General features: G+C 63.6%; 2 protein-coding genes across 2 annotated transcripts; one reads left to right on the top strand and one right to left on the bottom strand.

Moving 5' to 3' along the window:
• The first annotated feature begins 2149 nt into the window (after positions 1-2149).
• Positions 2150-6572, top strand: RING1 (ring finger protein 1). The gene is made up of 7 exons (XM_058172315.1): positions 2150-2281; positions 3198-3368; positions 3981-4141; positions 4237-4452; positions 5244-5540; positions 5766-5937; positions 6158-6572. Exons 2-7 carry the CDS (start codon positions 3291-3293, stop codon positions 6257-6259), a joined length of 1026 nt encoding a protein of 341 aa, XP_058028298.1. The 5' UTR covers positions 2150-2281; positions 3198-3290; the 3' UTR covers positions 6260-6572.
• A 1539-nt stretch (positions 6573-8111) lies between these two features.
• Positions 8112-11788, bottom strand: LOC131192816 (class II histocompatibility antigen, M beta 1 chain). The gene is made up of 6 exons (XM_058172366.1): positions 11648-11788; positions 10528-10812; positions 9816-10097; positions 9139-9255; positions 8685-8723; positions 8112-8392 (listed from the first exon to the last, which is right to left on the bottom strand). The coding sequence occupies exons 1-6, from the start codon at positions 11697-11699 to the stop codon at positions 8385-8387; spliced, it is 783 nt and encodes a 260-aa protein (XP_058028349.1). The 5' UTR covers positions 11700-11788; the 3' UTR covers positions 8112-8384.
• Between the last annotated feature and the right edge of the window lie 253 nt (positions 11789-12041).

The raw sequence follows: 12041 nt of genomic DNA, 5'->3' as shown, positions 1-12041 counted from the left end.
AGGGGCAGCTGGCTGGCACACCACACTCTTCCCTTCCCGGGGACGTTCGGGGCCAGCCGGGGCCCGGAGCTCTGTTAACTCCAATGGCCGCCTCTCGGTTTTCCCTCCCCTCAACCTGGAGCCCCGGCTTGTGATTGTCCAAACGCAATTCTTGTCTCTCCACCGAGAGTTGAGTCTGGACATCAAGAGCCGGGGTTGGTGGTCAGCGGCCCAAGAGGCCCCCAGGGGCCCAGCCCTCCGAAGGACCTGCGGCACAGGATTCAAGGGGTATTTATTTCTCAGCTGGGGGGGGGGGCTTCGGGTCTAGTTTTGGAAAGAAAGAAGTAAAGAAAGTGCCCTCGGTGTTGGGTCCGAGTGGGCGCAAGCAACTCTTCTTCCGAGGAGACCCTCCAGCTTCTGCCCCACACAGCACCCCCAAGACCGACTCGAAAGCCACCTTGGCTGCGACCCCCAAGCGCTTTTCCTCCCACTTTGGCCACCCCTCCAAGGAAAAGGGAGTCCCATCAGATCCGCCCTGCGGCTGCGCTGCCTTTTTTTTGAGAGTTGCACCCATGGGGGGCCGTGTGAGTGGGGAACGGCAGCCCCATAAGTTCCCGGGCACCAGAACAGCGTCTGATGCCAGACCCTGTTTCCATCATGACAAAGTGGGGCAGTCCCACTTGGAGGGTGTGGCCCAGAGTGATGCAGAGCCTCTGGCTGTTCCCTGATGTCTCACCTTCTGTGGAATGCTGGAAACTGACCGGAGGCTGTTCTCTGGACAGTCTGAGCAAGGAAATGGAGCCACTGAAGGATGGAGCCCTTCCCCCAAATTCCACTTCTCCAATTTGGTGCCCCCCTCCTCTGCAAGCAGGGAAAGGGGCGGAGGGGGGGGGCTTCTTCCTCTCCAGATCTCTCTTGGCCTCACCTTCCTGGTGTGTAATATGGGCTGAAGCCCCACTTCTCTTCCTTTGCATCCCAGCCCTCAAAAAGTCTCCCCCCACAACCCACAATTTCCCATGTAAAAAAGGGGGGCTTCCCATCTCTTTGGGTTGGAGGGGGGACAACAGAGAGCGGTCCCCCCCCCAGCCTCATTCAGCCTGCCCCCCACCTCAGGCCCCCCACCTCAGGCCCCTTTCTTGTGCCAGAGTGGGCGGGCTCCGCCTGGGTGGTCCAGGCCCTTTCAGGATCCTTCCAGCCACTCGCTCCGTCCAGGCCCACCGGCCGGCCCTTCCCAGCAGCCAGGCCTCTCTCCGGCCGACCCTCCACAGAGGAGAACAAAACTTGGAGCCGACCCCACCCCCACAGGCTTTGGGCCCAACTGGTCTCTTCCCCCCCCCCCTTATTCACTGTGGGGGTGAAGCTGGCCTTTAACTTCCCCTCAAAGCCTGGAAGGGACCCCCCCCAATTGGGAGGGAGGTGGGCATTTCTGCAGGCCCAGGCCAGTCCCGCCTTCCCAGCCTCCTGTCCAGCCCCCCCTCGCCCCCCCTTCCACCCAGAGGCAGGCTCAGGAGCCAGAGACATCTCCCGCCCTGGCTGGGGTCAATGATCACCCCCCGTTGCTCCTCTGGCCAAGCCCCCCTGGATCAGCCCTGCTTGGCAGGAGCCCTGAAGAGCTCTTGATGCATCTGGGGAACAACCTGGGATCGCCTGGTGGTCCCCCATCCCAGGCCCTGCTCTGAGTTCAAGATCAGTTAGGCGCTCTTGTGTTTTCCTCCACTCGCATTAAATTTTTGGAAGAAACCCCCCCCCACTTTTTCCCTTCTTTGGGGCAAATATATCAGGTTTATGGCCCACCCATTTAAAATCGGGGGAATAAAGTCAGGGCAGCTGGCCCAGCCCACCGCAAGCCTCCACTCCCCCCACCCGGGCCTTTTTTCTTTGGGGAGACCCTGATTGCTCGGAGGGAAAAGGGAGAAGGCACCCCTTAATCCAAACTTTTCGGGCGGGGGGGGGCGGAACCGATCCGCCCCCATCTCTCCCCTCCCCCGTCCTCCTCGGTCCGGGGACCCCGAAGGGCAGGAGCTGACGGGCCCCCCGCCCCCTGGGGGGAGGAGGGGGCTTTGCACCTGCGGGTCTCGCGGGGGGGGGCTTCCCGCGGAGCAGCTGTCCGGGGGGGCGGGGCGACTTTGGTGGGGGAACACCCCTCTCGTGACGTCACGGGGCGGGGAGGGGAAGTGACGCGCTCGGAGGTTCCCACCCTCGCCCGCCTCCCGGCAGGGAAAGACGGAGCGGGAGGCGGAGGACGGAAGAGCGGGGAAAAGACTCCGGCGCCGCCCCTCCCCCTCCCGCCGCGGGAAAGAAGGTGGGGGCCGGCGGGACGGGGGGGGGGCTGCAGTGGGGGGAGGGGCGCCCCCGCTTTCCCCGGAGGAAGCCAGCCTCTTTTGTGACCGCTCGGGCGGAGCGGCGGGGACGGCGAGCATGTGCAGAGGGCGCCGGCTCTGAGCTGAGCAGCGGGCGAGGTTCCTCCTGAGCGTGTGCAGAGCGCCGGGAGAGAGGCGCCCGCGGGGGCGGGTGGGGATGGGAGGGAGAAGGGGTCCTCTGGGCGTGCACAGAGCGCCGCCCGGCCTTTCCCAGCCTGGGGACGCGGCTCTTTCAGGAGGGGAAGCGGACTTGGGGGAACTGGAAGCAAACCCGAGAGAAAAATGTGGGGAGGGGGCGAGCATTTCAAGGCCGCCGCCCCCCCCACCCCAAAAAAAAGATTTGGCCTTTCCTAGACTCGGTTTTGCGTCCGCGAAGCCTTCGGGCTTCCCAAGGGGCCGCAGTGGGGACCCCGGTCCGTTGGCTCGGCTCGGCTCCCGGGGGGGGAGGGCGGGGGGCGCAGGCTTCTTCCATGGGGGGTCTCGGGGTGGGGGAGGGAAGCCAAGAGCGCCGGCTGCTTTCCCGGTTCCCCCAGGCCCCTCCGCCGGACGTGGCTGGTCGGGTCGCAGCCTCTCGGCCACCCCTGGGGTTCCCATCCTCCCTGGCCGTGGCGCTGGGGCTGATAGGTGAGGGCATCTGGCCTGGGCGGCGGAGAATCCTGCCAGGCTTCCAAGCCAATCAGCCAAAATTCCTCCCCCGCTCCAGCCGCCCCCCCTCCCCAGCATAAGCCCTGCACTAGCCACTGTCCGGGCTGGACTAGATGACCTCCAGGGTCCCACGTTCTGGGATTTGGGGGCTCCTTGAGGCTGTTGCTTTTGCAGCCGAGCTACTTTGAGGCTTTTTTCTAAATTCCTTTGCAGGGTTATTCTCAGAAGCCGCGCACACAGGTACCCCCGGGGGGGCTTCCCTCTCTGCTCAGCCCCCCCCCATCCCTCCTGACCCCCAGCGCTGCCATGGCCGCCCCAGCCAACGCACAGACCACCAGCAAGACCTGGGAGCTCAGCCTGTACGAACTTCACCGCACCCCCCAGGTGAGGGACCCTGGCGCAGGGTTGGCAGGAGAAGGGCAGGGCCGGTTCAAGGCACGTGATTGGAAGGGGAGGCGTCTCCCACCTGGCCTGGTCTCTTGATTGGCGTGGCACCCCCAGACTCTCAAGCCAGGGGGGGCTTTGGGGCAGGGGTGAAATCTACTTACCTTCACTACTGGTTCGGGAGTGCACGCGCCATCTCCATGTCCGATTTTGGACCCTCTGCGCATGCGAACCAGTAGCATTTCACTCCTGCTTTGGGGGTTGCGGCCAGGCCCTTGAGTCGCATCCCAGAAGCAACCCGGCAGGACTGGCGTTTAAGTGGGACGGTAGCAGTGGCCAAGGGCTGCGCCAAAGAGCAGGAGTGTCCTGTGGGGCCACCCTGGAAACAGCGAAGGACCAGCCCGCGGTGCCACTGCCAGCAAAAGTGGGCTCTCAATCTCCATTTTGGGGCGTGCAGCCCTCCCAAGCTGCATTTTCCCTGGCAGAGGGTTGCAGGAGGCCGACCGAGCTGAAAACGGAGCTCGCGAGCCGGTTTTCGCTGGCAGAGCAGTCAGGCCACCGCAGGTGCCCCAACCCTTGCTGACGCCACCCCTTCCCCGTCTCTCCGCACAGGAGGCCGTCATGGACGGGACGGAGATCGCGGTGTCCCCCCGCAGCCTCCACAGCGAGCTGATGTGCCCCATCTGCCTGGACATGCTGAAGCACACCATGACCACCAAGGAGTGTCTGCACCGCTTCTGCTCCGATTGCATCGTCACTGCCCTGCGCAGCGGGTAGGAGTGGGGGGCCAAGGGGCGGGGGGGGACTCAGAGGCGGTCCGGCGGGGCCACCCCAGCGTCTCCACTTCCTCCTCCTGCCTCCCCTGCAGGAACAAGGAGTGCCCCACCTGCCGGAAGAAGCTGGTGTCCAAGCGCTCCCTGCGTCCCGACCCCAACTTCGATGCCCTCATCTCCAAGATCTACCCCAGCCGCGACGAGTACGAAGCCCACCAGGACCGGGTGCTGGCCAAGCTCAACCGGCTGCACAACCAGCAGGCCCTGCGCAGCAGCATGGAGGAAGGGCTCAAGATGCAGGCCATGAACCGGTAGGGGGGCAGCGGGTGGCCTCCCCTTCCTCTCTGGGCTGCCCTCGGCCTCTTATGCAACCCCCCCCCAAAAAAATTTGGGGAAGCCTCTCCCCATCAGAAGGAAGCACAGCAGAAGCACTTGGGGGGGGCTCAATTCCTCATGCAATTTTTGCCGCTGTGCCCAGAAATCACTTCTGTCGTTGCCACACACACAAAAAATTTTTTAGGGTGGGGGTGTCCCCTGGTATTTAGGATTTGTGTTCTTGAGTGTGAGCCCAGCCCTGCTGGAGGCCCCTCCCCCCCCGAATCTGCAATGGCAGCACTCCTTGCATTGTCCCTGCAGGTTCCTCTAGGAAGGGGCCTCGGAGGTCCTCTAGTCCAACCCCTGCTCAAACCAGGCGGCTTCATTCCCTCCCAGACTTCTTCTGTGGAGGATCCAGTGGTGAAATCCTACCGGTTCACACCGGTTTGGGCAAACTGATAGCGATAAAATTACTGGTTCGGCAAACCGGTAGTGAAAAAAAGTCGTCCCCCCCTTCGCTGTTCTACTTACCTCCAAACGGCTCCTTTTTCCAAGCGAAGCGTGTTTGGCATACACCGCCCATGCAGCGTGCATCTGGCTGCAGGCGGACACACCGTGTGCGTCTGGTGTGCGCTACGCATGCGCAGGGAGCAAACCAATGGAGGATTTCACCATTGGGGGGATCCTTGGAGTGGAACGGGGGTGTGTGTGTGTGAAAGGGGAGACCTGGCGTTCCTCACAGTGCCCACTCCCCCCCCTTGCTTTTTCGGCCTTTGTCCTCCGCCAGGGGGCAGCGGGTTCGGAAGCACCCGCAGGAGTCGGACAACACCACCTTCAGTGGGGCAGAAGACAACTGCGACAGCCGGTCCCACCTCAGCAACGCCTCGGCCCCCAGTCAGCCGGAGGCTGGGCCCAGCTGCAAGCGCTCGCGGGCCTCGGACGAGTCGTGCGCCGAGCCCGAGACCTCCCACGAGGGAGGGCGCGGCAGCCCTGAACCCGGGGCCGACTCCGGTAGCAGTGAGATCGAGCTGGTTTTCCGGCCTCACCCAGTCCTGGTGGAGAAGGGGAGCTACTCCCAGACCAGGTGAGCGGATGAGGGGCTCTTCCGTGGGGGCAGCCTTTCAAGTTTAAAGGGGTCTGATGGGGGGCAGGTCTTTGGGGAGGTGGGGGCTTCTTCTGGACCTGGCATGTGTGACCCCCTGCCTAGGCTGCAGCTCCTCTCTATTCCCGCCCCCCAGCACTGGCGGGACTGTCGCCCTCCCCCCCCAGCCTTTCCTCTTACCTTCACTTCCTCCCGCCGGGCTGGCAGGTACGTCAAGACCACGGCCAACGCCACGGTGGACCACCTGTCCAAATACCTGGCCCTGCGCATTGCCCTGGAGGAGACCCCTGGCCTGGGCCCCGAGCCCCCCGCCCTGGACGATGTCAGCGAGAAGCAGTACACCATCTACATCACCACCACGGCCGGAGGGGCCTTCTCGGTGAGGCGGGGGCCACGGGGCCAGGGTCGGGGGGAAGGGGTAACAACCAGAAACATTCCCCTCCAGCAGATCTGCCGGTTGGGTCTGTGCAGCTTGACTCACTCACCCGAGTCACCTATTCCCCCTCCTAGTGAGAGGAATTCCTGGGTCTTCCAGGGGTCTGTGGGGGGAGGGAAGACCCTCTAACTGACCGTCCCCTCCCCGTCCTTCCTTGGCTCAGACGCTGAACGGCTCTGTGACTCTGGAACTGGTGAACGAGAAATACTGGAAGCTGAGCAAGCCCCTGGAGCTCTACTACGCCCCCACCAAGGAACAGAAATAACCGGGGTGGGGGCCCCAACCTGATGGACAGCAACCGGGGGACAGGTGGGGGGGGCACCTCTCTTGCCTTCAAGGTGCCTCTTCAAGAAGCTGCTTCGCGGGGGGGGGGGAGCGTCACATGTCCCCCCCCCCAACCTTCCAAGGTCAATGGGGAAGGGCAGAGAGGCCCTTGCTTTTCGGTTCCCCCTCCCAGGGAGGCCTGGGGGGAGGGGGCTCCTGCCCTCCCTGCCCCGCTCTTCCAATGGTGGGGGGGGGATGAGGAGCGATGTGGGGGGGCAAAGATTGTTTCCTGCCTTTTTACAGCTGTTTTTGTGGAACTGACGAGAATATTTCCTCCTTTGAACATCTGTCTTTGGCAGTCCTCTTTTTGGGGAGGTGTTCCTGGGATGGGGGTGTGTGGCAAAACAGGCCAGACCCAAAGGGGCCTGAAAGGGGGCCGGGCTGCCGGGTGGAGTCCTTGTCTCCTGGGGTCAGAGTGCGGGGGGGGGGGGTCCGAGGTTTGGGGTCACTTGAGTCCACTTAGCATCTTCCGTCCTTATCTGTTGGATGCCCAGCTGTGGATGATGGGGGCTGCCCTGCCCTGGGGGGTCAGGTGGGAAGTTCCTTTACCTTAGCCTCAAACAGCCCTCTCTTGGCACCACCCGGGCCCATCATCCTCTGCCCAGAAATACCTGGCCAAGGCTCGGGGGGACTCCATGCTTCAGGTAAGGGGGCTTTTGGGTTTAGAGGGAGGGGTCCTGCGAGGGGCCTGGGACTCTTGCTGTCCCCCTTCGTGTTTGGGGTGCAAATCCTTGGCTTCCAGGCCCTGCTCAGATGCCCCCCCCCGTGTCCCTTTGGGGGGGCCCTCCAGAACTGCCGTGTGCCCGTCATTGTTGCCACAGTCCATGTGATGAAAGAGCAGCCTCGGCCCCTGGATGGGAGGCCAACAGGAGATCCAGAGCTTTGGCTACAATGGGGTAACGTCCAGAGAATCTGAGAAGCAGCAACCGGAATTCTCCCCTCGAGGGAAGCTCTGTCCTTGGTATTATCCCTGACCTATGCTGGGGGGGGGTGTGTCAAGTCATCTAGCCCCCCCCCGTGTCCCCCCCCTCTAAATGCTGCAAAGCTTTTTATCCAGATTTAACTTTGGATTCCCCTTTTAAACCAGGCTCCTCATGTCGTCTTTCTCACTCGGGGCCCCAGGGCTCACTCCTCTCGGAAGCAGCCCACTCCCAGCCCCTCTTTTTGGGGGGAGGGGCAGCTGAGGGAGCACCAAAGCCCTCCCCCTCCTCCCACCCCGGCCTTGCCAAACTCTTCCAGCTTTGGAAAGATTTCATGTGGCTAGTCCTTAAGAACTGAACTGCGGAAGGGGCTTTCCTCGTTTCCCTCCCTCTTTTGTGTGAGGGGGTGTTTCTCTCTTCCTCTTTCTTCAGGGCTGATGGGGGGGGGAGAAGCGGGCCACCCTGTGTGTGTGTGTGTCTGGCGTGGCTGCCCAGTGCAGAATGTGGGGGAGGGGCGAGGGGGACCCCTACAGGGGAGGCTGACGCTGGAAACCCTGGCCTGCCTCTGCCCCTTGGGGGTCCCTGGGCATCACCGGCCTTGCCAGCTCTGAGCCCTTCCCCCCCCCCCCCCCAGCACAGAGACAGGCACCGCCTTTGCCACTTCCTGCCCGGAAGTTCAAGGTCCCTTTTGTGAAACAGCCAAATCCTCTCCCGGACACACACACACACACACACACACACACACACACACACACACAGGCAAAGTAAAGCTTCCCCCCCTTGCCCCCGTCTCTCCCCCCTCCCCCCCAAAGGGTTCCCAACACCATCAGGCTGTGCAACTGGGTGGGTGGAAGCCATGTTTTTATTTCTTGAGCCCCGTCCTGGGGGAGAAGCGAGTGCGCAGGAAATGGGGGGGGCTGCAAGAGCCAGCACCCCGACATCTGCAAGCGTGGAGGAGGGGGGGTCGCGGCTCTTCATTCTGTGGCCACTGCAACAGCACTCAGGGAGCACAAAGGCCTCTACGGGGAGGGAGGGGCCTCTTTGGAGACCCCCCCCCAGGATAAAGCTGCCCTCGGAAGGGGTCTGGGAGGGAGGGAGGGAGGGGGCTGCTGGGGTGCAGCTGAGCTGGGGGGGGGAGTCCAAAAGCTACCGACCTGTGGAGTGGGAAGAAGGAGGGTGAGAATCTGTTACAGCAAATGCAGAAATTGGGGTGGGGGACCCCTCCACACACCCACAAGAGCCAAAGTGGGTCAGGTCTTTGGGGCAAGACAGGAAGAGAAGTGGAGGGAGGGGTCTTCTAGCAGGGTGCGTGCCCCCCCCCCAGTCCACCCCCTCCCGACCAAGCAGCTGCTGGGCCTCTGTTGCCTCAGAGGTGGGGGCTGGAGCCCAAGCATGGGTGGGGGGGGGACCATCAGTCTGCCCCCCCCCCCGGCTGCTGCCACTTACCTTCATGGGGGTAGTTGCTGCCTTCCAGGAGGGCGTATCCTGCAGGGGAGGGGAGCCAATGGGTTGGTCAGGTGTTTGGGTGTCCCGGGGGGGGCCAAGCAGTGGGGGGGGGTCCCTGAGAAGGGGCAGTGGCCCTAAGACCCGGCCAGCCCCTCCTCACCCCCCCCCCCCAGGCCCACTCTGCTGCTGCTGCTGCTGCACTACAGTTCCCCTCATCCACATCCACACGTTGTGACCTTCTCTTTCTGAGCCTCCTCCCCCATGGTTGCCCTCCATGGCTGAAGCCCCTGCCCTTTGGGTTGGGGGAGCCCCAGTGCCCCAGAGAGCCAGGGACCCCCTTGGAGCAGCCGCAGCCCCTCCTCCCTGCATGAAACAGCCCCTCCCCAGAGGCCTTTTTCACCCCCTGCGTGGGCTCCCCCTCCCGCTCTGCTCCTGGGGGGGGGAGGTGTCTCACCTTGGAGCCTTGACCGCTTCCAGAAGACCAGGCCGGCCACCAGGAACACCGTCCCCACCACCATCACAGCAACAGAGATCCCAATCTTGACCCAGAGCTCCGAGGGGAGGCCGGGGGCTGAGCAGCGAGACAGAAAAGGGGGGCCCGTTTATGTCACCCCCATAATGGAGGGAGGGTTCCCCCTCGGGCTCCTTTGCCCAGCACAAGGCTTCCCCTCCCCCTCCCCCAGGTGTTCCTGCTGCTGATGAGGGGGTCAAAGGAAGGGAGCCCCCTGCCCTTGAACCCCGTTAAGGCTTTAAGATGCAAGGACTTCAACTCCCAGAATTCCCCACACAGCCGCCGCACAGGCTCAACAACTGAGGGATTCTCGGAATGGAAGTCCAGGCATCTTAAGGCTGATGCTGTCCTGGAGAAACCATCAGTCCCCCAGTGGAGGAGAGTCCCACAGGTTGTTCCGATTTCACCAAGATGGACATTTCTGCTGTTTCTAAGTGGGGGGCGGTTGTAGTTGGGGGGGGGCTCAATTCTTGGACAGGTCCCTGCACTGCCTTGTCCAGAGGCCTTCCTGGAAAGCCCTGAGAGAGGAGAACACTGCAGGGGCACAGAGGTCCCCTTGAGGGGGCAGCTGACAGGAAGACATACCCCACAAAAGGAGTTGTCTCCTCCCTCCCACTCACCCCATTCTGCCGTGAGGGGCGCAGCCAGGCTGGAGTGCTGGACGGAGCAGGTGTAGCTGCCCCCTTTCTGGGGATCGACCGGCAGCGTCAGCCGCGCCTGGTAGCTCCAGTCCCCGTTACTGGTGACCTGCGGGGGGTCCAGCCGATCCTTCACGGGCTGCCCGTTCCAAAGCCAGGTGATGTTGACGTCCCCTGGGTAGAAGCCCCACACCATGCAGGCCAGCATGATGGGATCCGGAGTGTTCTGAGGGGCAACTGGGGAAATGAGGAGCTTTGGCGCAGCTGAGGAAGGAAGACGGACAGGGGAGGCTGGATTGTGCCCTCCCTCTTTCTTTCTGCACCCCACTCCACACCGATCTCCCCACCCCTCCCTCCCTCGGAAGCACCCCCCTGAATTAAAATGCTCTGATCTGAAATCAAAGCTTCCAGAGGTCGGCTGGGCTCACTCCTTCTCAACGCCCTGCCTGCAAGGTGGGACCAGACTGTGGCATTCTGCACAAACAGTTGCCCTGCTTCCAGTTGGAGGTCAAGGCCCCCATGACCAGCAATTTGGAAGGTTTTTCTAACTGACTTCTTTGCCACCGTCTACTGTCTTCGTGGGTCAGATTAGATGACCTCTTAAGAACCTCTTCCAGCCTGGATTCTCCTTTAGTTGGCCAAGCCCCCATTAGGTGCTCCTCTCCCACCCAGCGCCCGCCCGTCCCCCACTCACTCTGCCTGTCCCCGGTCCGTGCCCAGAGCGACTGGCCCTGCAATTGGCACTGCTGGGCGGCTTCCTGTGGCAGCTCCTGGGAGGTTTTCATGAGCCACCCAGCGACCGGTTCCCCAGTGAAGTTCCAGGGCACGGAGGCGCCCAGGCCGCAGGGCACAAACTCCGCCTGCTGATAGTCGAAACAGGTGAAGGGCATCTTGTTGAAGAAAAGAGTCCACTGGGGCTGGAGGAGGCGGCCGTCGGCCGAGAGGAGGCAGTCCGTCTCCAGGTGCAGGACGAAGCCACCTGCCGGGGTGGGGTAGGGGGAGGAAGCGGGGATCAGGCCGCGGCTGCCAGGAAGCCCCCTGCCCGCCCATTGAACGGCTGCGGGGCCCCGAGATAGTGGCTCTCCAGAGGCAGGGAGTTCCGCGGTTTTGCGGCCCCGCCCGGGAGGGACGCCTCAGCCCAGAGACCCCCGCCCTTCTTCCGGGGAATGCCCAGCCGTCCTGGTCCGGGGTCGCCCGGCGAGAAAGCACAGCGCCCGGAGTGGCAGGGGCGAGCCGCGTCCTTCCGCCGCCTTGCCCAGAAAGCGAAGTCGCCAGCGGGCCCGCCTCCGGCCAGCCCGTGAGGCCCTCGCGCCGTGGAGGATGGGCCTCGGAGCCCAAGACGTCTGCCCGGAGGAAAGCTGGAAGGCAGAGAGACGCGAACTCCCGCTTCCTCGGCGCTCCTTCTCAATCCCGGCGGTTAAAAAAAGAAAGCGAAACCGGAGCGGGGAGAGGCTCGGCTCCGGTGGCCAGGAAAAGCGCTCTTTACATGGCCAGGAGTCCCCCAAACCCGCACCCCTTGGGCCTCCGCCTCTCCCGCGTGGATTCCCCGGGACTCCCCAGAGCTACCTCGGAACACCTCCGGATGACTGAAATTCACAGACTGCCTGCCGCCGGGCATGGAACTTCTACCTGACCTCGCGGCGAGCCCACCTGCTGCCTCACCGGGTCTACCCGCAGGCTCATCGCCCCTTCGCCAGCGAGCCGCCCTCCCTCCGCTCAGCCCCCTCCGCAGGGCTGTGGCTGCGGGAAAGGACCTCTGGAAAGGCGCCTCGGGGGTCCCGGGGGGCGTGACTCCCCTCGAGGCGCAGCCTTACCTGCCGGCGGGGCGCTCAGCGCCAGGATCAGCAGCAGCCACGGAGGCGGCATCTCGGCGGGCCGCGGAGGCGGAAGCTCCGGCAGACTCTCGGGAAGGGCTGCCCGGACGACACCCCGAGCCAGACTGGCGCGCCCTTCTCCGCGCCCGCCCCTCCCTCCCCCGCCCTAGCGTCCTCCCGACGCGGCCACCAATGGCGAAGGCGGGCGCCGGCGCGTCATCAGTCGCTGGGGAAGCCCGAACCGTCCGAGCGCCGGAGAGGGAAATTGTCCCGAGGCGCTTGAAAGGAGTCCCGAAGAATAACGGAATAACAGGGTTGGAAGGGACCTTGGAGGTCTTCTAGTCCAACCCCCTGCTCAAGCAGGAAGCCCTATACAATTCCGGAGAAGTGGCTG

Source organism: Ahaetulla prasina, chromosome 2 (genome assembly GCF_028640845.1).
Source record: "Ahaetulla prasina isolate Xishuangbanna chromosome 2, ASM2864084v1, whole genome shotgun sequence".
In the NCBI taxonomy this organism is placed as follows: Eukaryota; Metazoa; Chordata; class Lepidosauria; order Squamata; family Colubridae; genus Ahaetulla; species Ahaetulla prasina.
The sequence above is the reverse complement of the archived record's forward strand: the minus strand, read 5'-3'. Positions and strand labels throughout refer to the sequence as shown.

Bases quoted from the DNA above. Each gene is read 5' to 3' on its own strand.
- RING1 (XM_058172315.1), top strand. From the start codon at position 3,291: ATGGCCGCCCCAGCCAACGCACAGACCACCAGCAAGACCTGGGAGCTC. The intron at 3,369-3,980 runs GTGAGGGACCCT...CTCTCCGCACAG, and splicing joins AACTTCACCGCACCCCCCAG to GAGGCCGTCATGGACGGGAC. The intron at 5,541-5,765 runs GTGAGCGGATGA...CCGGGCTGGCAG, and splicing joins GGGAGCTACTCCCAGACCAG to GTACGTCAAGACCACGGCCA.
- LOC131192816 (XM_058172366.1), bottom strand. From the start codon at position 11,699: ATGCCGCCTCCGTGGCTGCTGCTGATCCTGGCGCTGAGCGCCCCGCCG. The intron at 10,813-11,647 runs GTAAGGCTGCGC...CCACCCCGGCAG, and splicing joins GCTGAGCGCCCCGCCGGCAG to GTGGCTTCGTCCTGCACCTG. The intron at 9,256-9,815 runs GTGAGTGGGAGG...CTCGCTGCTCAG, and splicing joins GCCCCTCACGGCAGAATGGG to CCCCCGGCCTCCCCTCGGAG.